Raw genomic sequence first — 25,653 nt, 5'->3', positions numbered from 1 at the left:
TGAATCTTTGGCATGGAGGGTGTGATTTGTAAGCTATCTGATAGCTAAAATTCCTGCCATTTATAACCTTTTCAATATCTCAGTAACTTTTTTTGTGGTTTTGTTTTTTTTTTTTACATTTAGTGCCTCAGCCAAAAGCAGTCACACGAACAATTCTTAAACCCAGCCCAGAAGATGAAGCAATATATGGGTAAGGTGGTACTTGCTGAGTTCTTTTGCATTCGTAGTCTTCAGTGACCAGTGCATGATTCTTGGCTGCATGGGTTTGTGTTCTTTCTCCCATTTGGAGTGATACTCCCTTTATAGCTTAATGCCAAGAAGAGGTGACATGGCTTCTAACTGATGATATTTGAGATCAACTTAGTTTTAGAAATATCTGCCTGGAGCCTACCTGGAAGGTATTGAGCACCCTGTATTTCTGGGCTTGCATGGAAATATATGCAAGAGTTTTGTTTTGTTTGATTTTATTTTTATTAATAGGAAATCAGTTTACATGTGTTCTTTTGAGAGTTTCGAAATACAGAAATTGAAGGAATTGGAGTGTTGGAATTAAAAGGAGCAGCCTTAAGTTTTGAAACTGTTCTGTAGCTTGGTGTATTGTTTTAAATAAAACCCTTTCTGGGTTGGACCCTGCATATGTTGTCATTGATGTGCAAATTAATCAAGTGATTATTTTGGTGAAGGGGAATTTATAATACAGGCTTAGGGTATTACTGAGAATGGCTGGCAGATAAGTAGTGTCCTCTGAGTTGGAAGGTCACTCAGTCATGCAGCTTTTCTGACAGCAAAAAATCTGAGCCTAGTCCAGTAGTCTCTCCCACTGCTATGTGAAGGGACTGATCGTTAACATATCAGTAGATTATACTTGAAAATACTTCTCATTACAAGAAAATTTGAAGACTTCTAACAAACATGTTACACAGTAAAGAAAATAGGTATCAGTTTAATTCATGTGACAGTTCTTTAGATTATAGAAGAAAAAAACAATGAGTATGATTACTCATAACTCAGTCTGTTTTCACAAAAACTGCAGATGTTCATGTGACAGAGGATACGGTAGATGGGGAGCTACTTTGGGGTTTCAGAAACAGGGACCTGTTTTCCTGCTCAGCAGGTCTGTGTATGCCACTTAGTCACTAATCCTAATTATTTTTCCACTCTGAAAAATGCAAATTCTCTGCTTCCTGCCTTCACTGAAGGGTTACCTCAATAAATATAGCCTATACAAAGAAAGAAAGGATATAAGAATATTATTAATATTATATAGTTGAGGAGTTGTAATTTTTTTCTTTTGGCATGCTAAAATTGTTATTTGCTTTAATATCTGCCCTTACTTTCCTTTTCTGTTTGTAAATCCTGTAGTCCTAATACAAAAATGGTGAGATTCAAGAAGGGAGACAGCGTGGGTCTACGACTGGCTGGTGGAAATGATGTAGGGATATTTATTGCTGGAATTCAAGAAGGTACCTCAGCTGATGAGGAGGGACTGCAGGAAGGAGATCAGATTCTTAAGGTATGAGTATGTGTCCCTGAAATGCAAATAACTTCTGTATACTCTCATTTGCTCTTCTTACTGGAAATATGGAATAAATTATGATCTTAGGAATCAAATTATTGCTTTGCAAGGGTATATATGTGGTGGAGGGATTTTATAGAAATGAGTTCTTGAAGGAGCAGTGTATACCAAGCTTTAGTTTGTTTATAATTTTGTGGAAGGAGTAGTTGAATATATTAATCAAGAAAAATGCTGCAAGATGCCACAATAAATTTTTTGTACAATGTTTCTTCCTAGATTTGGAGGGGAAAAATTTGGGCCAAAAATTGTTTCACCATTCTCCAGTTTATTTGGGTTATGGTGATTTATTTTTCAGGTTTCTGATTTATATCATCTGTGCCCCTTAATCACTTCCTTCTGCTTTTTTTGTGAAAATTCACATGGAAGGTTTATGTAATTTTCCCTCTATCTCTTTTCTCTTGCCCCTTCTAGAGGCTGTTAAAGTTGAGGAAACAATCTAGCAATGTACAACCAGAACATTTTATTTCAGGAAGATTATTGTTAATAGCTGGAATTAAGTATTAACAAGAAACAATAATTTACTTCTATATATATAGATAGATTGATATAGATATATAGCTATATGTAAAAATAATAAGGGAATAGAATATTAAGATTTTTCAGATGAAAGAAAAATCTGTGGTTATTCCTTTTATTGTTGATTTATTGTTGTGGGTTTTTTTGTTATGTAGGTAAACACTCAAGACTTCAGAGGCATTGTTCGAGAAGAAGCTGTTTTGTATCTCTTAGAAATTCCCAAAGGTGAAACTGTGACAATTTTGGCTCAAAGCAAATATGAAGGTAGGTGCTTTGAAAAAAATGTGCGTATATCTATGAATATTTTAAGCTGTGCTTTGTCAGTGAAACCACAAATAATCTCTCTTGTGTTTATATTTGATAGCATTTAGTTTATCTCCTTTTTCACTAGTTGAGAAGATAGCTGCATTCCATACATACAACGCTGCATGTGTGATATCTTTATCAGAGTACTTTTCCATGTCTTTTATTATTAGCAAATAGCAACTCTTAATCCTGAGAAGTGGTAAGGTACTGCTTTTTCCTCTGTTTTTCTGTCTATAGCAGCTGGGAGAAGATCTGCGGTGCTTTGGCAGTCAGAAGGGATTTGATCAGCAGAAAATGGACAATTTTATTCATGAGCAGTTAAAGAGCAAGAAAAGCTTCTTGCTTTCCTTTTGGGAAACACAGCCTGCTGCAAGACTGTAGTACCATAGCTGCCTTTTGCCCTGGAGCTGTAAGGGCTGTGCACAGACAAGGATAGAGCACTCCTGATAAGAGTGTGTAGAGGAATGTAGATCTGAGTTTTTTCATCTTTCTGAGCAGATCCTCAGAATTTCAAAGCTGTATTCACTAGAATCACAGCTTAATCTTTCTTTCAAGTGTGAAAAAATATAAGCTAAAATGGAGGTCTTGTTTTAGTCTACAGAGACATCATGGCCTGTGGCAGAGGAGATTCATTCTTCATCAGGAGTCACTTTGAGTGTGACAAAGAGTCAGCACAGAGCTTAGCATTCACCAGGGGTGAGATCTTTAGAGTTGTTGATACACTGTATGATGGCAAACTGGGAAACTGGCTGGCTGTGAGAATTGGAAATGAACTGGAAAAGGGCCTCATTCCAAATAAGAGCAGGTAAGGTGGCACCACATGTTCCTACCCATTGTTAGAAGTAAGATTTTTTTCCCTTCACCAAGTGTTTTTTGCTTTCTATGTCATACCTTTCTTTCTTTCTATTCCCTTCTACAAGAATGAAAGAATTGTTTTGTCTTCATTTTTACATGAATTGTGCCTATAAAAACTGCATATTTTAGAACCATGGCATTATGCAAGGAGACAGAGAGGGTGGTGTTACCTACATACCAGGTCATTATTTAGAGCACAGACCTAGAGCTTCTGTCTCAGCAATCAACCAAGCTTTGAGCAGTAGCTGCTTCAGTTCCTCTTCCAGAAAATGGGTGGTGGGTCCTATTTTTGTTAGGCTTTTGCTTTTTTCCCCCCCACCTTCTTCTTTGTATGTTCACCCTCACCAAATCAAATCAAAACAAACAAAAGACCCCAATGAAACAAAAAAACTAAACAAACAAAAACCCTTCACCTTAGGACGCTTGTGACTTTTTGTGCAAGAATACTCTGATGATTAATCTTTAGAAGAATTCAGTGCTTGAATTTCTTATGTATATCCTTTTGGAGGGTGTTTTAAGTATTTATTCTGAGGCACATTTTTTTGTGCAGGGTAGGTTTTTTTAGGGGATTTTGTTTTGTTTTGTTTTGCTTGGTTTTGGTTTTGTGGGGTTTTTTTTTTGTAGCTGTAGTCTGTATTTTTGTGTAAAATATTGAATGAAGCACAGCAACATTTTTGCTTAAATATGCTTTCCTAATCAAAATTCATGGGAGGTAATAATACCTGTTCAAATGTATAGAGTGCATAAAAATATTAAAATTAATCAGACAAAAAAACCCCTAAAACCACAACCAGACTGTAGGTGAATTTTTAGACTGTAGCTTTTAAGTTTTGAGTGTGGTTGTGATTTTATGATGGAAGAAAAAGCTCACAATTACATGATGCACACAAGTTGCAAAGTACGCTTCTTGTGTGACTCCCTTGTCTGTCTCCTGGTAAGTACATTTTCTCCTCTCTGTTAATTGGTCTGACCAAACCAGCCTTTGTTTCTGTGCTCTGGTGACATAACTTTTGAGGCCCAATGGAGAAGAGAATAGTGACAGTAATTTCTTAGGCCTTCAGTTCTGAGTTGCCCTCTCTCACCACCTCTTTGCATTTGCATCCTTTTATTTACACTCGTGGAAGCGATCAGTTTAAGACCTCAGGACTCATCCCTGCCCAGCAGCTTGTAGCTGTGGCAGGTCAGAGCCTTGTTCTGACAGTGTGTTTGCTCCAAGGCAAAGGCACCTGAACTGCTGGTGTGCTTTTACCTCCACTCCTTTCTATCTATCTGGCAAATTATCTGTTGCAAATTCAAAATCCATTGTTCATCACTGAAAGCATCCTTGCCCTCCTTGACTAGTTCTGAACTTCCTGCTTTCTCTGTCAGAGCTGAACAGATGGCCAGTGTTCAAAATGCCCAAAAAGATGGCTCAAGTGATAGGGCAGATTTCTGGAGAACACGTGGCCAGCGATCTGGAGCAAAGAAGAATCTGAGGAAGAGTCGTGAAGATCTGACAGCTATTGTATCTGTGAGCACAAAATTCCCAGCTTACGAGCGTGTTCAGTTGCGTGAAGGTAGGTGAGACTGCTTTCAGCTGGCTGCCCATTTAGTGCTGGCTGCTTTAGCATCCAAATGTTTGGTCAGCTAAGAAAGTGATTTCTAACAACTTGTAACTATGTGGAATTAGAACAACAGGAAGGGATGATATTTTTCTCAGAATGGAGACTTCTGGATGCTACTAATTAGTCTATGAGAAAGCTTTTTTACCCTTTTAAATGGCTGTTGTTCTCTTTCCTCCAAAATATACCTGCCAGTTTGAAGGTTTAAAATGAAAAAGGGATGAAACAGCAGGGCTTTCCTTGTTTCCTCGAATTCTTCTTGTCTAGCTCTGAAAGTACAATCCATACGCCTGAGACCAACATTAATCATGATAAATAGCACTTCAACAGTAGGCTTAGAGCAAATAGAACTCAAGGATTTTCAACAGTCCAAATATAGTCATGGCTCATGTGGTCTATCTCCATGACTGTAAACTAGCTGTATTACTAGTGGTGAGCAGATCAAGCTGATTTTCTGGGCAGTAGCACATGACAGTATTCTGGAGCAAAAAAAAAATAGTAAAGAGTATTTTAAAGGAGATCCCAGATGCCAGGATGAAGACTTGGGGTAATGGCATTCCCCCATTAACTCTGAGGACTGTGTTTTCACTTGCTTCGACATGAGCAGTAACATAGTTTTACATTTCTTTGCTTCTTCAAGCTGCATTGCAGTAGGTTTATCATTTGTGTCTTTATTCACACAAAGCCCACTGTGTCAAGGTTCATGGAGTTTTGATGGATGGAAATATAAATGAAGATCTATACATTTTCAGATGTAAAATATTCTAAATATGATTCCTCTAGAAGGAATAAGAAAGCTGTTAATGAAAACAGTCTCTTTCTCAGCTGGTAAAAGTAGTTTTCTCTATTATGCTGTTGCACAAACCTCTGAGAAATAGTTTTTTTAAAATATATTTTTTATAACTTCAACTATGCATATTAACTGAAGGTCTTATCTTTTATATATAAACCCAGTCTTACCAGATTTTTCTGTTCTCCAAATATTTTTCTTTCAGCTGGTTTTAAGAGACCCGTGGTGATATTTGGCCCTATTGCAGATGTCGCTATGGAGAAGTTGTCAAATGATTTGCCTCACCTGTACCAGACAGCAAGTAAGTTGTCCTCTTAATGTCTTTTTCATCCTTCACTGAGAGAATGGATAACTTAATAATCACAGCTGCCTGGCCATTCTAGATGAGCTAAAATGTTGTCTTTGCAGAGACAGAACCCAGAGATGCAGGTTCGGAGAAGTCAACTGGAGTAGTGCGCCTGAACACTGTGAGGCAAATCATTGAGCAGGTAGGGCATTCCTCTGAAAACTGCTTATGCTTAAAGGCATGATGTTTGATTTGTTTGCTCCTGGAACTTTCAGAGTACTCAAATTTTCACTGCATCTGTTTCTGTGATAAGCTTAATGATAAAGCTGTTTTGAAGTTGTTCAACAGCAATTTTAGTAATTTTTATAACTTTGAACCTGATACTAGAAATTAAATTTTCCTTCTCAAGTCCATTCTAAATTTGGACAGAGGAGAATCTGTTTTACTATATGCTTTCTGAATTTGCCAGAGGCTTACGGTCATGCAGTGCTGTTCTTGCTCTTAATATTCTAAATATAGTATAACTGTGGGAAAACATTCCCCAAGCTGTGCTCTTATTTGGATGCAAATATTATCCCGGTGTTCTTAGGATCCCATGTTCAGTCACCTCCACTTGTTCCCACATGCACCACATTGAGTGGCCTTTCTTGTTAACAGGATAAACACGCTCTGTTGGATGTCACTCCTAAAGCAGTGGACCTGCTAAATTACACCCAGTGGTTTCCAATTGTGGTCTTCTTTAACCCAGACAGTAAACAGGGTGTGAAGACCATGAGACAAAGGCTATGTCCTACATCAAACAAAAGCTCAAGAAAACTTTATGAGCAAGCAAACAAACTGAAGAAAACTTGCTCCCACCTCTTTACAGGTAAGGAAGAATGTTTGTTTAACCTGCTGACTAAGAGAGTAGCGTATGGGACTACGTAAATCCTGAGACAAATACTTATTACTCTGCATATTAGCTCATGCAGGCTGGAACTAAAAGAGTGTGAAGGTGTGGTCATGAGTAATGCCTTCATTGACTTCTTTCAAAGTTCCTTGTTCTGCCAAATTCTAATGGTAAAGAAATTGTGCTGGTGTACTGCCATTAAAAGATAAGCGATTTAATAAGCTTAGGAATGGACCAACAATAAAGCAAGAACACCATGCTTTTGTCAATGATCTAAATGAAGTGGCTGTTTAACATTCTCGCATACCTAAAGCAAAAAGTGTTAAACAGCCAAGAATGGATAAAGGATTGCGTTTACTGTGTTATATACACCTTTTCCTTCAATTTTTACAGCAACCATTAATTTGAATTCAGCCAATGATAGCTGGTATGGTAGCCTGAAGGATACAATTCAGCAACAGCAAGGAGAAGCAGTATGGGTATCAGAAGGAAAGGTAAGCAGTCAGTCCATACTCTCTGAAGCTATATACATGTTTCAAAGTATCTCTTGCCAGTAAAAATTGTTCAGAAATTCATTTGCCAGTGGTCAGTAGGCTAGACAAATAGTCAGTTGATTTATGTTTTTAACAAAAAAAATATTATTCTTTCTGTAACACTTTGGAGGTTTCATCACTAATGCTGGGCTAGGGGAGAATGATGATGAGGGATGAACTTCAACAGGACTTTTCGTTGTGATTCCGCATTAGTTTCTTTCATTTCGATGAAGTCATTCCTAAGGGCTGACTGATGTTGAGCCTGAGCTGTTTGGCCTAACGTTGAGTCTTAACTGGACTTTTATTTAATCTTTGTTCCTTACTTCTTACTGACTTTTCCCTAGATGGATGGCATGGAAGATGACGCAGATGATCGTATGTCTTACCTTACTGCCATGGGTGCTGACTATTTGAGCTGTGACAGCCGGCTGATCAGTGACCTAGAGGATACGGATGGAGAAGGTGGTGCATACACTGACAATGAACTTGATGAGCCTTTGGAGGAACCGAGGATTTCATCTTTTAGCCGATCCTCTGAACCTGTGCATCACGAGGAGGTGAGATGACTGGATTTTTCAGTAAAACTGAACTTCGGGCTTTCTGAAAACCCTTTATGGATGGTTTAAAATTCAGAGGATTTTTTTAAACAGCAGCTTTACCTTGCTTCTGATAGTATTTTAGATCTACACTATGAAGAGGAAAATAAAAGAAAACCTCTGCTTTTCTTCCTAAGTTTAAAGATTTCTTGATGATGTCAAGATGACCTTGAACTTTTCAATTACATTTGCGGTGATTGTAGTCAGATTGCTGGCAATCTTTTGACTCCTGGTTAATGCTCCCAAAATTGTAACCTTGAGAGAGAGGAAAAATGGTTGAATTACTGCCTATTGCAGTGATTTTATCTCTTTCTTTCATAGAGTTTAAAAAAGTTTACTCCAGAACCAAGGGCTCAGTTGAGAAAAGCTGGTAGCAGGGAGATCCTCAGAGAACCAAGTCCACCTCCAGCATTCAAGCCTGAACCACCTAAGGTAAATTTGTAGAAACAAATCTGAATACTAACATCCTCTTTCTGGAGAACTCTCCAGGGTGGCAGATTGGAAAAAGCAATAGGAATGGTCAGAGACTAGAAAACACTTTAAGTGTGGACAGAAGAAATGACTGAAAGTGTTGCAGCATCAAGCAGAAAGAAGACTTATTGGATAACAGTTCTTCTCAAATACATGTGATCTCTAATATGGAATAAGAAAGTAAACTCCTTTTTGTATCTGCTAGCAAACTGAAAGCACTTTTTTTGCTCAGCAAGATTAAAAGTAGACTAATCACTAGGAAAAACATATCTCATGGCTATTACTGTGAAGCACAAAATCAGAATCTACCACCTGACCATCACTAGAAGTTTCTGTCAACTGTTTGCTCAGGAATGATGCAAGAGGGAAAAAAATAAGTCATATACTCTAAATATTCGAAATACAGCCCAAGTGTGCCTTGACAATGAAAATAGGGCAGAGGAGGACATGCACAGTGAAAACAAAAGCTGAATATAAAACATTGGGTCCTGTGCACTTCTAAATTTTAGGTCATGATACCTCACATTAAGCAGTAGTAAAAAAATATTTGGGGCATCAGTTTTCTCTGTGCTGTGCTCTAACACATGTAGTTCTGGTAATCCTTAACAAATAGGACAAACAAATGTCTAAACAGTCTAAATGTCCTGGTCTTCTATGGCCTGATGTGTAGTCTGAGTATATGCCCAAAATGTTGCAGCAGTTCAAACATCCTTGAAGTGTTACATCATATGAAAATTGATCTGGTAAATGCATAGGCAAAGTGATTACTTTCAGGTTAAAGCCTTCTTTTGAAACTAAAATTATACAGTCGCCGATGTAAACCTTGTGGGTTTTATACTTGCAGGGGAAGTTACAAAACAGAGAGGATCCATATGACTTCCCCAAGAGCTATGACTCCAAGTTGAGTAATGTTGCTGTCAGCAGTGAGACTTCAACTGTATCAGCTAAACCACCACCACCACCTGTTTCTATGAAACCTGCCTTTGGGCGTCCCATTCTGAGAAACTCTCAGCCAGCAGTCCTGCCTGCAGAGGAGGAGGAGGAGGAGGCAAAGTTGGAAGAGGAAGGAAGCGAACAAGAAAATACTCCAAAATCAGTACTGAGGAAAGTAAAAATATTTGAGGAGATGGATCACAAGGCAAGGATGCAAAGAATGCAAGAGCTACAAGAGGCCCAGAATGCCAGGGTATGAAGAGATGCCTTTCCCCCTCCTGTGCTTTGTAACCTATAGAACAGCCAGAGTCCTGGAAACTAAAATCATGCCCTTTGCATTTTGTTGCTTATGGAGGGAGAAGTTTGGGAAACCGCACTCAGAGACATACTCTCACTCATTGTGTGTATTTGTGTATAAAAAGAGGTCATATTTTAAGGTTTCCTGTTGTAACTATAAAAACCTGACTTCTTATAATCCTGTTGCTTTTGACAATCCATTGTTCTCAAGAGTGCTTTGAATTAGTACTCTAGCAAAAGATGATATAATTGTAGGAATATCAGTAGGATATTACCAATTCGTGCTTTAATTATTTCAGATGTAGCATTGTCCTGCTAGATCCTAGATGCAAATATAGGATCAAAAAAGAACAATTATTTTCTTCTACTTTCTTTTAAAGATTGAAATAGCCCAAAAGCATCCAGATATTTATGCTGTCCCTGTCAAAACACAGAAGTCAGAACAGAGCTGGCCCCAGCCAATGAGGTAAGGTGTATCCAGTTCCAAACATTCTGTCTCAATTCTGGACTTTGCTGGCAGGAGGAAAACTGATCTTGCCAGTTTTTGTTCATACAAGTCATCCTGCCTTGGTATATTGTTTTGTTGTGATGCCTCAAAGATGATCATAAAGGTGGGGCAGAATTTTAGCAAACTCTTCAGGGAACTCATTTCAGGATTTTTTTTTCCTTTTAGTTCATTTATAGCAAGTTAATTTATAGTATTTGAGTCATCTGGGAAGAAATACTACATTGTTTCACTGAAATATTTGCAGAGACAGTTTTTTCCCCCAATCAGTGTTACAGAAGCTGGCCTGCATTTGTGTCCTCTGATGTCCTTTCTACCTGTGCTAGGTACTTGATGACTGTTAGTCTATCCTAACAAATATTTGCTGTTCTAATAACACTTAATTACTTAAATGCTTCTTCTTTACAGATATGTAGTGTGGCTAAGTAAGCTAAGGATGAAACTTGATACAGGTGACTCATCAAATCTCATGAAAGTAGTAGTCTTTCATTAAAATTCAGTAAGTTCTGGATGGGTCGACCACTGCACTATCTTACCCTACACACTGCACATTTCTAGGACTTGACACCTATGCAAGAGCTAACACACTGCGGGATGGATTTTGTCTTCTGCTCTTCAGGACTCTTAATTTTTTCTTGCATTTTAGCAATAGCCAGTAGAAATGGAACTTTTTTTTTTTCTAGTGAGTCAAATGCTTTGATGTCACAGGAAATAATCTAAAATGCAAAGATGGAAAACTGGTATTTCCTGGATTTCTTGGCAGGTTCAGAAAAGCATTATTTTTTACAAAGCATTGGAAGCTTTATAAAAATAATGAAAATTAATCTTTCACCACATTTGCAGAGTATTTGCTTACATGTAGAAATCAGTGTTGTTGGCTTTTTACTGGAGTGTTAATGATTGGCCTAGAAGGGAGTATTTAATCCCTGGGAGAAAGATGTAAGGAGAATACCATCTTTTTTTTTCCAGAGTAGAGGTTGCAAAAATCATAGGTTTGAAACTGAGGAAATACCCTGCCTTGACAGATTCTATTTTTCTATGTCTGCTTAATGTCATGCCAAATGTGTAGCACCATAGTGTATAAAAAGCAAATGTGTGGGTTTTTTCTGCCCACTTTTAGGGCTAAGTGCCTTAGTGAGAGCTATGATTGAAAAGACTACCAATTTGAGTGAAAAGGCTACCAATTTAGGAAATGTCACATAAGAAGTCTCTGGACTTTGAGACAGAAGACTGAGGATGCAAAAGAAGAAGGAGGCGTAGAAAAAATTCTGTGCAAAACTAATTAAGGGAGATGTCAGTTGGGGTTGTAGCAAGGCTGGAAACCTCTCTGCTCAGGAATAGAGTACTGTGAGGCTATTGATGTCTCTGGTGTGTGCAGTTTAAAATTTGAAATTTGGCATTTTTCCTGGTAGGTTGAGTACATCATATTGAGCATCATCCTCCAGCTTGATGGAAATAAGATGCCTCTCCAGATAGGTTTACCATAGTCATGCAGTTTTTTATTGTCTAGAAGGGGTTTCATTTGATCCATCTGCCTTTCTAAGTTGGATGTGGCCGTAAAGCAGATGGTATTTTTTGGTTTTTCATAATGGGAGTAGACATGATCTTTTTCTCTTTGCATGTTCTGCTATGTTAGCTCCAGGCCTCCAGAACCCCAGAAGGCTCCTGTTAGACCTTACCTGGAGAACCGCGTCGGTTACGGCAGCGATGCGGAGGAGGAGGAAGAGGAGTACCGCCGGCAGCTGGCAGACCACTCTAAGAAGGGCTATTATGGACAGCCATCCAGATACAGAGACACAGAGTTGTAGGCTTGCTAGCATGTCCATGTCTAACACTCTTCTGAGGTTCCTTCCTTCGCAGCCAAAGTGGAACAGTAATTAGTCTTGAAAGGCTGTATTTTTACTGGGGGTGGTGTTAGAGGGTACGCTACTCAACTCAGACATATCTATACACTGGAACTGGAAGAGTTCATTTTTTGGGGATATTATTTTGTCAGTGTCTATGAAAAGAAATCACTATTGCCTGAATGCTGTTGCCTGTTTTATAAGGACCAAATCCTTAAAGTTTGTGTTAATTCTTGGCATTTTCATATTTTAATATAAGCCCCCCTCTTTCCTTTTTATTAATGCTGCCTTTTGGACTGTTCTGCTGTGTTATAAAAGTATGATCCCAGAGATACACTTCTAACGCATTAGAACTAAATGTGAAAGTGTATTTGAAGAACAGTAAGTGCCTTTAACAAGAAGCATCTGAAGCTGTTTGTTTTGACATCTGATACTTGGTGCAAAGCCATAACACACTAAAAAGGGGATTGACTGTTTTACCTATCTTTATTTTTTATCAGTTTCATGGTAACAATTTTCCTTGCGTGTTATTTTTCTAAGTTCATAGATGCATATGCAATATTCATAAATACTGACTGTACATATTAAAGGTGCAATTGACTGGGTGGTTGGAAAAGACCAGGATGTGCTTAAACAGAGAAAATGGTGTAGAAAATTCAGTCACATATTAAAATTTACACAGACTGCAAATAATAAATGATATATTCTAGACAAACCTTGTGTATCTCATTTTTATTTTCAACAGTATTAGTCTAGAATTGCTGACTTCCATGAGTGCACTGTTTCAGTTCAGGGTCTCCTCTCCTTCTATTCAAGTAACTGGGAAACATCGCTATTGGTGTGCTTCACACTTTTCTGAATATAATTCTAAAATCTGCTGTGATTTAAAACTGGTGCAAAACTATAGAGTTCCTGCAAGGGACTTACTTCTTAGAATATTAAGTTTTTCCTCATCATTTCTGCTCTTTAACCTTACACAATAAAATTCTTCAAGGTGGCATAAAGAAAAATTTCTTTTGATGCAATATGAAAGACGGTTTTCTAATGCTCTTCTAAAAATAAAGTGCCTTCCAACCCTTAACCATTATAGTCCATATTAGGACAAGGTTCTTCACTGGGAGGGTGGTTCACCTCTCACTGGAACAGCTCCCCAGGGCAGCAGTCACAGCACCAGCCTGACAGAGTTCAAGAAGCCCTGAGACAATGCTCTCGGGTATGTGGTGTGACTCTTGGGGATGGTCCTGTGCAGGTCCAGGAGCTGGACTCACTGATCCTTGTAGCTCCCTTCCAACTCAGGAAGTCTATGATTCTGTAACACCCTCTTAGTAAAGGTAGAATTTTCTTGTTGAAGCAGTGGGATGAGGAAACTTGTGCTGCTCAGATTAGAATAATTTGGGTTGGAAAAGACCTCCAAGATCATCAAGTCCAGCCATAAACTAAACAGTGCCAAATCCACCACCGAACTCTCTCCATATCACACCTGCATGTCTTTTAAATTTCTACAAAGATGGTGACTCAACCACTTTACTTGGGCAGTTCTAATGCCTGACGGCTCTTTCTATGAACAGGTTTTTCCATTTTTTCAGTGCAAACCTCCTCTGGTGCAACTTGAGCCCATTTCCTCTTGTCCTGTCACTTGTTACCTGGGAGAAGAGACTGACCTCCCCCTCACTACCAACCTCCTTGGCAGAGAGCCCCTGAGCCTCCTTTTCTCCAGGCTAAACACCCCCAGATGCTTCTCACAGGACTTGTGCTCCAGACCCTTCACCAGCTCCATTGCCCTCCTCTGGACCTCCACCACCTCAATGTCTGTCCTGCAGCATGTGCCAGAACTGAGCACAGGATTTGAGGTGTGGCCTCAGCAGTGCCCAGGACAGGGGGACAATCCCTGCCCTGCTCCTGCTGGCCACACTATTGCTGGTACAGGCCAGGATGCCATTGGCCTTCTCAGCCACCTGGGCACAGCTGGCTCATGTTCAGCTGTTGTTGACCAGCACCCTCAGGCCCTTTTCTGCTGGGCAATTTTCAGGCCGCTCTGTCCACAGCCTGTGGCACTGCTATTGGGTTGTTGTGACCCAACATGAGGGGCATTCACAAAGGCAGGCCCTGACACTTTTGTGATGTTAAACCTCCCATCACTGGCCTTGGTCCATCGATCCAGCCTGTCCAGAGCCCTCTGCAGAGCCTTTCTACCCTCGAGAAGATCAGCACACACCCAGCTTGGTGACACCCACAAACTGACTGAGGGGGCACTTGGTCCCTTTCCAGATCATTGATAAAGAGAATGCCAATATAATATAAATGTGTGATATACAGAACACATGAAATATATCGATGTAAATGCGGCGTAACAGAGCTGAGGGGTCCCTCTCCCAAGAGAAGCTGTTTGAGCTCGGTCCGTACCGCGGTGCCCGGGGCTGCGGCGGTACCGGGGCTGCTCCCGGGGCAGGGATTCTGTCCGGCAGCGGACGGCGGGAGGCGCTGGCGGCACCCCGGGCTGCCACCGGAGCCGCCCGGCTTCCAGCCGCAGCCCCCGCGGCGCCGGCATCGGGACGGGCCCACGGGACCCGCTGCGGCAGCATGGCAGCTCCCTCGCCCGCTTCCCGGCCCCCACCACTCAGGGATCACCCACCTCAGCCAGGATGAAGAGGCGGAACTTTACTGGACTCATGGGGAAACGCTCTGACAAGAGATGAGGAAGGCGCTGAGCTACTGAATGCTTTTTTTTGCCTCAGTTTTGAACAGTAAGAGCAGTTGCCCTCGGCCTCCTGAGCTGGAAGACAGGATCTTTATAAATGACACAGTCAGTGAGGATCGAGTGCTGCTCAGCAGGTTTGCAGATGACATGAAACTGAGTGTTGCATGTGGCACAAAAGAAAAAGGATGGGATGCCATCCAGAGGAAACTGGACAAACCTGAGAAGTGGGCCCACAAGAGCCCCACATAGCTCGCTCAACCAAGTGCCAGGTGCTGCACTTGGAACAGGGCAATCCCAGACGGAGTACAGAGTGGGAGTTGAACTCATTGAGAGTATCCCGGCAGAGGAGGACTCATGAGTTCTTGTGGCTGAAAACTTGAATATGAGGTAACAGTGTGTACTTGCAGTCCAGACAGCCAGATGTGTCCTGGGCTGCATCCAAAGCAGCGTGGGCAGCAGGGCCAGGGAGCAGTTGCCCTCAGCCCCTCTGCTCTGCTCTGCTGAGACCCCACCTGCAGGCTGCATCCAGCTCTGGGATCCCAGCACAGGAAGGACATGGACTTGTTGGGGAGAGTCCAGAGGAGGCCATGAAGATGATTAGAGGGATAGAGCAACTCTCCTATGAAGAAAGGCTGAGGCAGCTGTGGCTGGTCAGCCTGGACAAGACTTGGGGGGACCTTACAGCACTCTTCTGCACCTAAAGGGAGTCTACAGAGAAGCTGGAGAGGGACTTTTGACAAGGATATGTAGTGGTAGGCAGTAGGACAAGGGGCAATGGCTTTAGGTTGAAGGAGGGTGATTTTAGATTTGATATTAGGAAGAAGGTCTTTCCTGTGAGCACAGTGAGGCACTGGAACAGGCTGCTCAGAGAAGCTGTGGGTGGTACATCCCTTGCAGTGTTCAAGGCCAGGCTGGATGGAGCTCTGAGCAACCTAGTCAAGTGGAAGGTGTCCTTGCCCATGGCAAGGAGGGTTGGAACTAGATGATCACAGGATCACAGAATCAATTACATTGGAAAAGACCTCTGAGATCATTGAGTCCAACCTTTGACCAAACACCACCTTGTCATCTAGACCATGGCATCAAGGTTTCCATCCAGTTATTTCTTGAAATCACCAGGGATAGTGATTTTACCACCTCCCTGAGCAGTCCATTCCAATGTTTAACAACTCCTTGCATTAAAAAATTCTTCCTGATGTCCAACCTGAACCTGAGGCTGTGTCCTCTTGCCCTTTCTCTAGAAGAGGCTGACCCCCCCACCTGGCTGCACCCTCCTTTCAGGCAGTGGCAGAGAGCAATAAGGTCACCCCCAAGCCTCCTTTTCTCCAGGATGAACACCCCCAGCTCCCTCAGGCACTCCTCATTGGACTTACAAGGTGCCTTCCAACTCAAGCCACTCCATCACCAACAATAGAGAAGACTGGCACACATAGCTCTATGGAAAGCATAATGGAGAAAAATATTTTCTTTTACATGGGCAGTGTCAAGCTAGATGGGGAGGAAGCTGTCTTGTGCCAAGCCAAACCTACTCCAACTCCTTTGTTACACACAGACTTTTTAAAAGCAGTGTGGTTTGTGTTTTCTGATTGGAGAAAAGAAACTGATATCTAGAGTAGATTAAATGGTTCAACACAGGGTATAGTTATAAGAAGTCAAAAGATCACCATTTTGTAGGAATGTTCTGTCTCAATGCTCCATTTGCCATGCTATACACAGGATTTCCATTTGCCTTGGTGCCTGAGATAAAAGAACCCATGGATAGCAAATATTAATTTAATTTCTCTATTGTGTTATAAAATATAATATGAAGTTTCATTTGACAAGTAATTTACAGCCCTTTAAAGATATTAGAAAGACAAAACTGTGCATATGTTTAGCTTTAGTCTTCCTGTAATGAATACATATATAGCTAGACGATCTTTTAGGAGCAAATCTTCTTTGTGAATTGAAGACTAGATAACCTTTCCAAAGTAATGATCTGTTAGGTCTGCTTGGAAACACAGCTGTGTCAACTCTTTCCCTCATTTAATTCTAGCTTAGAGTGCTTCACCCACAGGCAGAGAAATAAACAGCAATCTGTACTGCAGCTTCGTATCACTCAGTTACTCCTTCCAGTCATTACTTTTAATGAATTGCTTGTTCCTGAATGAAGCAGTGCAGGTAGATGATTAGAGGAGATTGTGTCCTGAATCATGCAATGTCACTACTATGCTTTGCTCAGTGCAATAATCAAGAAACTGTCTGACCATGGACGAACAATTTGTTGTTACTAAACAAACACAGATAAAAAAAACAAACAGAAACCAACTCCTGGTGGACTAAGTCAAGGGTAACTGTTCTGTGAGAAAGTGTAGACAACATGTTAAGACAGACAAGAGAATAAGACACCTGGACCTACCCAATCTTCTTAAGAAACAGGGAAGAGACCATCTTCTATTTTTTTCCTCTGTGACACTCAGTGTGGTGTCCTCAGATCTTCACTAAGAAGGAAACCTGGACAAAACTAATTTGCAAGAGGAAAGAAAGAACTTTTGTGTCTGAGAGATATAATAAATATGATGAAGTTTGTCTGTTTAGATCACTGGAAGGATTAAACTCATATAATGATTACAGTTTTGGAAAAATACTTGTGTATAATTTATGGAAATTGTTGTAACATTAGAGAATAATTTTCCTGAAGTACATATGTTTTATACTGATTTCTGATGCACTTCTGTTTTCCAGTGTAATAAATATTCCCAGTAAGTGAAAACATTTCATCTCATGTTACACTTCTTTCATCCCACTCTGGTTGATGTTATTCTTTGTTGTCATAGGTGATAGGGGATGCATTTTTCCTTACACTGGCAGTACATCCAGTCCAAGTTTGCTTAAGCAACTTTTTAAAGCCTCCCAAATACCTACATGCTGAACATAAAGGAAGCTCTAAAACAGTATCATCAATCTGCTTGGAGTGACTACCAGACTGGGAATGAAGCCACATAGCAGTAGGTGCAACAACAGAACAAAAATACTGTAGGAAGGAGGCCTAGAGCCATGAGATGTGTCACGAAGGGATGAATGACTGTGGGGAGGATGGCTTGCTGAGGGGGTGGCAGGTCATCAGGAGGATTGTAGCTGACCCTTACTACTGCACTTGTCCAGGTGAAAAAGGGAGTGACACCAAGGTGTCCCTATTGTGTTATGTTCCACCCTTGCACAAGACCCAGGGTTTTGTAATCTCTCTCTGTACCCTTCATTAACATCTAAACTGGCTGCACCCTCCCCACATTCATGCTGGCAGTAACCGTATTTGGCTGCAGTCTCACATTCACTTCTCCCACATGTATAAACTGGTGCTTGAAATCCCTATGGCAGAGGATGAGAACATGAGTGCCTTGCAGACAAGTCAATGGGCTTGCTCCTTTCTCCTCCCCAGAGCAGGGACACCTCTTGGCAAGAATTGATCCCCAGCTGTGTCAGAGTACACCTGGGAACACTTGCACATAGCACTGTACACTTTTTTCATGTCTAGTAAATCTATCTCTGGAAATCCAACAAGAAGCTGTAACTTAAATAACTGAACTATTTGTGAATCTGGGTTTGAAAGTTCTTATTCAAGTAAACCAGACTGTGTTGAATCCTTGAACTGCACAATTTGTGAATCTGTGATCACAAATGAGACCAGACCAGATTTACAGTGTAACCCACACCATCAGTGTCTCTGGGATCTCATTGAATGTGACTGGACTAAGAGTGACAAATTGGTTCTAATCAGCTGCAACTAGCCCCTCTGTTCTCTGGGGACCACCTAGGAACCAAGGGGATTTATTTTCAGTCTTCTATACTTTTTATACAAAAAATAGCCAGGTTTCAGACTAAAAAAACAGTTTATCTGACCTCTTAATCCAGACAGTATGACTTACATCTTTTCTAATCACGTATATATTCACAGGAGACAGGGGGGACAACAGAATGGCAGTTTAAGATTAGCTTTCACCAAAAATCTAAAGATTAGCTTTCACCAAAAATCTAAAGATTAGTTTTCACCAAAAATCAAAAATGGGCCATCTATCCCAAAGTACTGTGACAGTCATAACTACCTCTGTTACATGGCATGGGAAAGCAAACGGCTGAATTGTACCTTTTGTCCTCCCTATTCATTCTCTTCCCATTTATTGTCAGAATTCAGACTTGTACTCAATTGGCATTGATACTAATTATTGCTCAGTTACTCATATGAGGGAAAAAGAGTATTTCATTCAAGTACCTAACTTCTTCCCATGTTAGTGTGTTTGTATTTGCAAGGCATTTATTGTGTCTAAGTGAGATCAAGGCTTCATTTAATTAGCAGTGTTTATGTATGAAAAACCCACATATTAACACACATTCTTACACACACACACACACACACACACACAGAGGCACAGATGCAGACACAGACACACAGACACACACACAGACACTCTAATGATATGTATCCATAAGAAATAATAGCGAGGAGAAATAAAACATTTTTCCTGGAGGAACATAGGTAGAGAAAGCTGAATGGAAGCTTGGAAGTATAAATCATACTATAGGAGACAAGATGGCAGTAATATTCAGCAGGTCCCTGACCAATCATTGAAAATTTACTTTATTTCAGCATATTCTTCTACTCCTAGAATATTAAGAAAACAAGTGTTTCTGTAACTCCTTATTTTGGATTCTCATTATACATCCTATAGAATTTTAGTAGTAAAGAGAAAAAATAATCTAACATATATATAAATATTCTAATACCCATCTGAGAAAAAAAAAAAAAAAAACAAAGTAGCAAAACAGAACAAGAAAAAGACTATGAAGTCATAAAGCAGAAAATGAAAGTGTTGCAGAAGCATACACAGGGGGGAAAACCTTAAAAACCAACAAATGATGAAAGACAACTTCTCCTACAGAATAATTAAATGTCAAGATTTTGAAGAAATGGGAGTCTACAAATAACTTCAAAGCAACCAGCATAGCAGTCAGAATTTATTCACAGGAAAGGAGGAACATTAGAGCTTGTCCTTATCATGAATGCTTTTGGCTTGATCCAAATTGGCCTCATACTGTCAAGCATCACCATCATCTCCAGTCTTCAGTGCAACCACCTCCCTCTGCAGCAAAGAAAAGTGATCGAGAACAGCCTGCAACTCTTGGATAAAATGGGAAAAGAGTTTCCCCAACAATGTCTAAGAGAGAAAATGTCCTTCAGATTTCCTACGCAGGTTCTGCAGCGCAGGCAGAAAGAGACTGTTGCAGTTGCCATTGAAGAGATCCTCCAACATATCTTCTACATCTTTAGCAAAAATCTGACTCTAGCTGCTTGGGATCGAACAGTACTGGATCAGTTCCAAAACACACTTTATCTGCAAATTGAGCAATTGGAGGCATGTGTAATTGAAAAGCACACCCAACACTTTTGGAGTAAAGAAGTCAGCAGGCTGAAATTGAAAAAGTACTTCCAAAAAATAGACTGCTTTCTTAAAGATAAACAACACGACCTGTGCTCTTGGGAGATCAGCCGCGCAGAAATGAGGAGATGTCTCCAACTGATTGATAAGGTGACAAGGAAGCTTAAAAACTAAGGTACAAAGATTTTAATCTCACATAATTTATAATATTAATAATCAAATATTATAAATAACATTTATTATTTGTTCTATGATCTATCTTGTGGCAGTGCTCTAGTTAATATTTATTGTATTTAAATAATGCTTCTGAAATTTAATTTTGCAAATGTAATGCATTGTTCAATGTAATTTAATTTGTTTCATTAGTAAGTAAGCTGTCTACTCTAGCTATAAATTAGTCCATAAGAACTTTCAGTGAGGGTTACTCCCTAGGAATATATTGCAGCCTTTGACAGAAAGTGACATCTTATGGTTTTTTCTGCTGAGAAAACATGCAGCTACCTTTCATTTCTATTTCACCTACAAGTAGAGAATCACATATTTGTGAATGAAATACACATCCCACACCTTACAGGAATTGCTAGATTTGTACTGATGCAGACTGCAATCGAAGATAAAGTAGTACACTGCTTATTTAAGTGATCCTGACTTAGGTTGAAAATATGCATTTTTCTTTGCGAGTTGGTATCCTCTTTTCCAAGCAAGTAACTTTTTTACATTTGAGTAATTCTAACATTTGCTTTGTTCAAAGACGTAAAGTAATTCTAGAAAGATTTGTCAACATAATACATTTTTTTGCAGTAGTTATGGCTTTTGAAGTAACTTCCCAATTGGACAATGTTACTTTAAATTGAAATATATTGCCTCTAACTGTTTGGGGGCAAGGGTTTTATTCCTTCCTGCAGTGTTTCCAATTCGCTTCAATTTTTTTCATAAGATTATTTGAAGTAACTTTTCTATGTCAAAATATCCTAAAGCCAGATCTGTCTGTGGCACATTCTACTTGCTCATGGGTATATTCATCCTGGCTACTGCAACCTCAAACATCACGGCCCAGTGCTGTGCTTTATTGCTGCATGAAATATGCCTCTTTCCCTTTGCTCTCAAATGGAACCATACAGATATATAGCCCTCCAATTAATTTCCCTTCCAAACCACACAGCCTTCAGTAATAATTACAACATAATCAAATTCCTTAAAACAGCTTGCAATAAAACTGGGCCTGGATTTTGCCCTTGGGAAACTGTCCCTGGATAAGTCCATTTCAAACAGTGTGCTTTCCCTAATCATTTGCTGTGAGGGGAACAGAGGTATATCAAGTCTCTTTTACCCAAATAATAGAGTTAAAAATTTGGTAGAACCCCAAAAACTTTTAAAAAAACCCAAACAAACATCTATCTGTGGCCACCCTGTTGTACATTTGGCACAGGCTTCTGGATCTGGCATTATGAAGCTGAGGAGAGAGCATATCTGTGGATCCCAGAAGAGGGTGGTGTTAGTCCTGGAGGGCTGAAATTGCCAGAGCTGTTCTTTAAAGAACAACTTCAGAGCTTTTTCTGATCTCCAACCATTCCAAAAAGTATTGAAAGGGAAGATAATAAAAAGTGTATCCAGGCAAAAAAACTGACTGGCGAGAACAGCAGTGATGGTGCATGGTGTCTCAGGTGTCATATCAATGACACAGGTCTCTTTTGCAGGGTGTCCATACTCTCCTCTCTACCACTCATGGATGCAAGGTAAAGAAGAGATGGCAGACATGGATCTTATGGATAAAGCTGAAATACCAGAAATAAAAGAAGCTAGCAACTTCCCCATGATCAAGAACAACAAAAAAGACCAAAAAAACCAGAGCAAATTATCAGAGTAATTTTTCCACTTAGTAACACCCTGCTGCAAATATTACAAAAATATGTATTTCTTTGCTTCATAACTAACAGCACTTGAAACAGACCCACCCTGGGACTGTTTCAAATCTCATTTCTGTTGCTTGTTTGTTCTTTGTACTTCTTCAAACCTGTAGAATAAAATTACATTCAGCTTACTTACCCTTCTAGTTCTGATGTCCTTGGGTGACTATTGCAATGCAGAAAACTGTTATTGAAATGGTCTTACTTTTACAGAAATTTGGAAAATAGCATGAAATATTTTTCAGCTGCTCTCTTGTCAGGGATTCCAGTTTTTATTGCCTAACTTGTTGCAATGGGAATATGTTCATTTATGGCCCACTAATTGTTCAGAAACTTTTGTATCATTAAGTTTTCTTTTTAATTCATAGTTGTCCTCAAAACTCTCCTAATCAAATAAAAATCTGTTTTGATGTATTTCAATCAACACAGTACTTTGCAGTGTGGGCATAAATCAGAATGGACACTAGAGGGCAAAGTGAAATTAGAGACAAATGTAAGAATTTTAGGTGAATGAACATATGTTTTGGCAAGACGGTATTTCAGGTCTTTATGAGCATGCCTATCAATAAAGTGCTATTGGTCCACGGAAGGGAACTGAAAGAAAAATTAACTATTCTTATAGAAACCAAGATTAGAGGTGATGGACAGGAGCTCATAAAGAAACACTTGATTTCAATTACTTTTTGGCCAGCTGTGAGGCAACAGAAATCATTTGTATTAACACAATATCTAGAAGACATTTAAATATGGGAACCCTGGAATAGTCATAGTCATGGAAAAAATAAAAAGGAAAAAGAAAATTGCAAGCCAATATGGCTTTTTTTAATTCTTACTTTCAAGAAAGGTAAGGATTCTTAAGTGTAAGGTAAGAAAGATGGAGATTCAGAAGATCATTCTCCTCATCTTGCCCTTGTAACATTTTGGAGTAATACATATTTCATTGCCATTGTGTTACCAGGGGAGCTGTGCATTATGCCCCCAGCTAGCTGAAACCCTCAGGTATTTCTTCCAGTTAGCATTTTTCTAGAAGTTAGATGAGGCAAATACATTACATTGTTTTCAAATGGAAATTAATAAAACAGTAAATGTGAAGTCTCAAATCCCCATGGAAAATTTAGCATCGATGAAACAAAATCCTTCCAAGAAGGGACTGATCCTAAGCCAAGAAGTTTCATAAATTTTCCACAAGGCTCACACAGCAGTGCTGTGCAGCACAGGTCCCAGTCACAGCCTGGCTGTTCTCATGGCTAGTCTCACAGCACCTTGTTTATCTGTGTTGTGCTGGACTTAGCTGTGTTGCACTTTTTGGGACACTAAAAATGGCAAGTTTTCATCTATGCAGAGTTAGCTTTCCAGTACAGATTTATGGGGCTGGGGTCAAAAGCCTTGTCTTCCCCATGAAATTTAAGAAGAGCTACAGCAGAACTGAAGAATGCTTATTCCAGACTTTATTTTGGAAAAAATTGTTCACAAAGCTCAGTTAACTATCAACTACAGCTGTTCAGAGCACTTTGACCATCAGTTTGGCTTGTTCCATCAGCTCTGACCTAACTTTTGAATTGTGGAAATAAAAAAAGCAAACCCAAACCAGAAGAAAATCCCAAAACGGGACAGAAGCCTGTGGAAATTACTCTCCAAACCATCACCCAGGATTAGCCCTTGATACTTGTCCTTCAGATCAGCCCTGGGGAAGTTACAGGGGGAGCTGTGGTGGAGCAGGCAGACCCACACCAAGGCTGGGGCTGTGGGCAGGAAAAGGGATCAGGAACTGCTCATGGGAAGACAATGCCCACAGACTGGTACATCCTGCCAGTCCTCACCCCTTCCAGCCCAGTCTGCCCCTTGTTAGGGCTAGCCCTAATCTGTTTTCCCCCTCCCAGTTGTGGAGGAACACTGGGTTCTTCCAGGGAGCAATCAGAGAGAAGACGAAGAAATGAGGGTGACAAAGACAGTAAATCCTGAAAGAAAGTGTCAGTTCTCAGTTGTTACTGACAGAATGAATTTACTTTGCTTCAGAAACTTAATGCAAAGGAAAACAATATACATAAGAGAACAAAGCAAATAAGATTGCAACTGATAATTTCTAAGAAGGTCGTTGCTTTTTAATATTTAAATATCTTCTAATCCTCATATAGGCAGATATGAGTCATTTGTACCAAAATTTTCCACACTTCTTACATCATGATATACTCAGGAAGGTGCAAAGGCTTTTTCAATGCTGAGAGTTCCCAGAGGAGCAATCATCTGTCAGGAAATGTGAAGACAGTATTTCTTCTCAACCTTCACCCTTCCTAGTACCACAGCCCAGCCTGCAAACTAGAGGGGAATTGCAGTGCTGCTGTGGGGCCACCCCTCTGCAGCCACAGACTGTCAACCCCACAATGCTTCTAAACACCATTCAGGCTCTTTATTAGTTGTGTCCTGAATTAATTATTTTTCTCTCTGTATGACTTCAAAATTGAAGATCCCATCTCATGTGAACTGGTAGCTCACTGGTTTCATTTCAGTGGAGGTGAAGAATAAGCAATGGCAAGCGATGAGCAGATGAGCACAGGGAAATTCATGTCCTGCCTCAGTTCTCTACACAAGAGGCTCCAAGGTTAGTGCATTTTCTAGGACCAACCTTGCTGAGCCCAAGTGCTCACAGTAAGAATCCTAAAACCATGTTACCTTCATCAATGAGGAATTCAGTGTTCTAAGAGAATAATATAATTTGTTTTTGAACATGTAAAAGTAAACATAATTAACATTCCCCTCTAAAAAATAACTGTTAAAGCATGGAAGTGCATTTGCAAAGCCAACATTCACACTCAGGAGATCAGCTACTGAGATTTCAATTAGCTTTATCTGGCCCCTGCACACCAGTTACCAACACATCTACTCACTATAACTTTTACTGTTTATGCTATTCCTTAAGTTTCTTATCTTGGTAGACCAGAACCTGCACAACTTCCTCTGGATTTAACTGGAGTACTGTGTGTTACAATTCCCAGAAAGGAAATATCTTGACAGACATATTTATATAAAACAGAAAGCTTTACTTCAACAAAATAATAAAGCCTATTTGACTTCAACTATTTTTCAAAATGCTGCTCTCTCTTTAATCAATTAATATACTTTCTTTTAAAGTCTCTTTGGATTGAGTTGTACTCTGTTCTAGTCTCCACTTTTTGGAAAAACCTTGCATTGGCCATAACAGATTTTTTCTTGAGATTATATTACTTTAATATTTTAATAATTAAAAATAAGCCTGCCGTGGAACTCAGTGTTGTCCTTGTGACAAGTATTAAATCCTGCCAGAGCTACTCACTTGTACTTTAAAAGGATTTATGTTGGACATGATTACTGATCATTATAAGTAGTTCAAGATATTAAACACTTAGTTTGCTTTCTCTTTTTTCTTCTTGGTTTGTTTGTTTGATTGTTTGTTCATTTTTAAAGAAAAATGGGGCACATCTCCCTCTCCTTCCCAGTTCCCCACAGTTCAGTATTTCTGCAAACCATTAAATTCCTAGAGAATGTCAGAAGCTATCATCACAACTTCTGTTATAAGAGACTTGGTCAGGACTAACACTTCAATAAAGTGAAGTCTCCCAGCCCATCTAGCAGTAATTCCTCTTTATTATTGCAGAAACT

The 25,653-nt window shown here is 39.8% G+C and overlaps 2 protein-coding genes across 7 annotated transcripts in view; both read left to right on the top strand.

Annotated features, from left to right (window-relative positions):
- TJP2 (tight junction protein 2) overlaps positions 1-12,713 on the top strand; it is a 43,222-nt gene extending 30,509 nt beyond the window's left edge. For all 6 annotated transcript variants that reach the window (XM_036403047.1, XM_036403046.1, XM_036403043.1 and 3 more), the window contains 14 exons: positions 124-190; positions 1,363-1,513; positions 2,248-2,356; positions 2,993-3,203; positions 4,622-4,809; positions 5,850-5,945; positions 6,053-6,132; positions 6,588-6,798; positions 7,213-7,313; positions 7,697-7,909; positions 8,270-8,380; positions 9,264-9,605; positions 10,030-10,115; positions 11,791-12,713. In XM_036403047.1, coding sequence (XP_036258940.1) covers positions 124-190; positions 1,363-1,513; positions 2,248-2,356; positions 2,993-3,203; positions 4,622-4,809; positions 5,850-5,945; positions 6,053-6,132; positions 6,588-6,798; positions 7,213-7,313; positions 7,697-7,909; positions 8,270-8,380; positions 9,264-9,605; positions 10,030-10,115; positions 11,791-11,962 — 2,138 coding nt within the window. In that variant the 3' untranslated portion in view covers positions 11,963-12,713. The remainder of the gene's footprint in view (positions 1-123; positions 191-1,362; positions 1,514-2,247; positions 2,357-2,992; positions 3,204-4,621; positions 4,810-5,849; positions 5,946-6,052; positions 6,133-6,587; positions 6,799-7,212; positions 7,314-7,696; positions 7,910-8,269; positions 8,381-9,263; positions 9,606-10,029; positions 10,116-11,790) is intronic.
- A 6,983-nt stretch (positions 12,714-19,696) lies between these two features.
- Positions 19,697-21,890, top strand: LOC118699790 (interferon alpha-2-like). The gene is made up of 2 exons (XM_036403968.2): positions 19,697-20,285; positions 21,808-21,890. Exon 1 carries the CDS (start codon positions 19,730-19,732, stop codon positions 20,282-20,284), a length of 555 nt encoding a protein of 184 aa, XP_036259861.1. The 5' UTR covers positions 19,697-19,729; the 3' UTR covers position 20,285; positions 21,808-21,890.
- The last annotated feature ends 3,763 nt before the right edge of the window (positions 21,891-25,653 follow it).

Source organism: Molothrus ater, chromosome Z, assembly GCF_012460135.2.
Source record: "Molothrus ater isolate BHLD 08-10-18 breed brown headed cowbird chromosome Z, BPBGC_Mater_1.1, whole genome shotgun sequence".
Classification (NCBI taxonomy): domain Eukaryota; kingdom Metazoa; phylum Chordata; class Aves; order Passeriformes; family Icteridae; genus Molothrus; species Molothrus ater.
The sequence above is the reverse complement of the archived record's forward strand: the minus strand, read 5'-3'. Positions and strand labels throughout refer to the sequence as shown.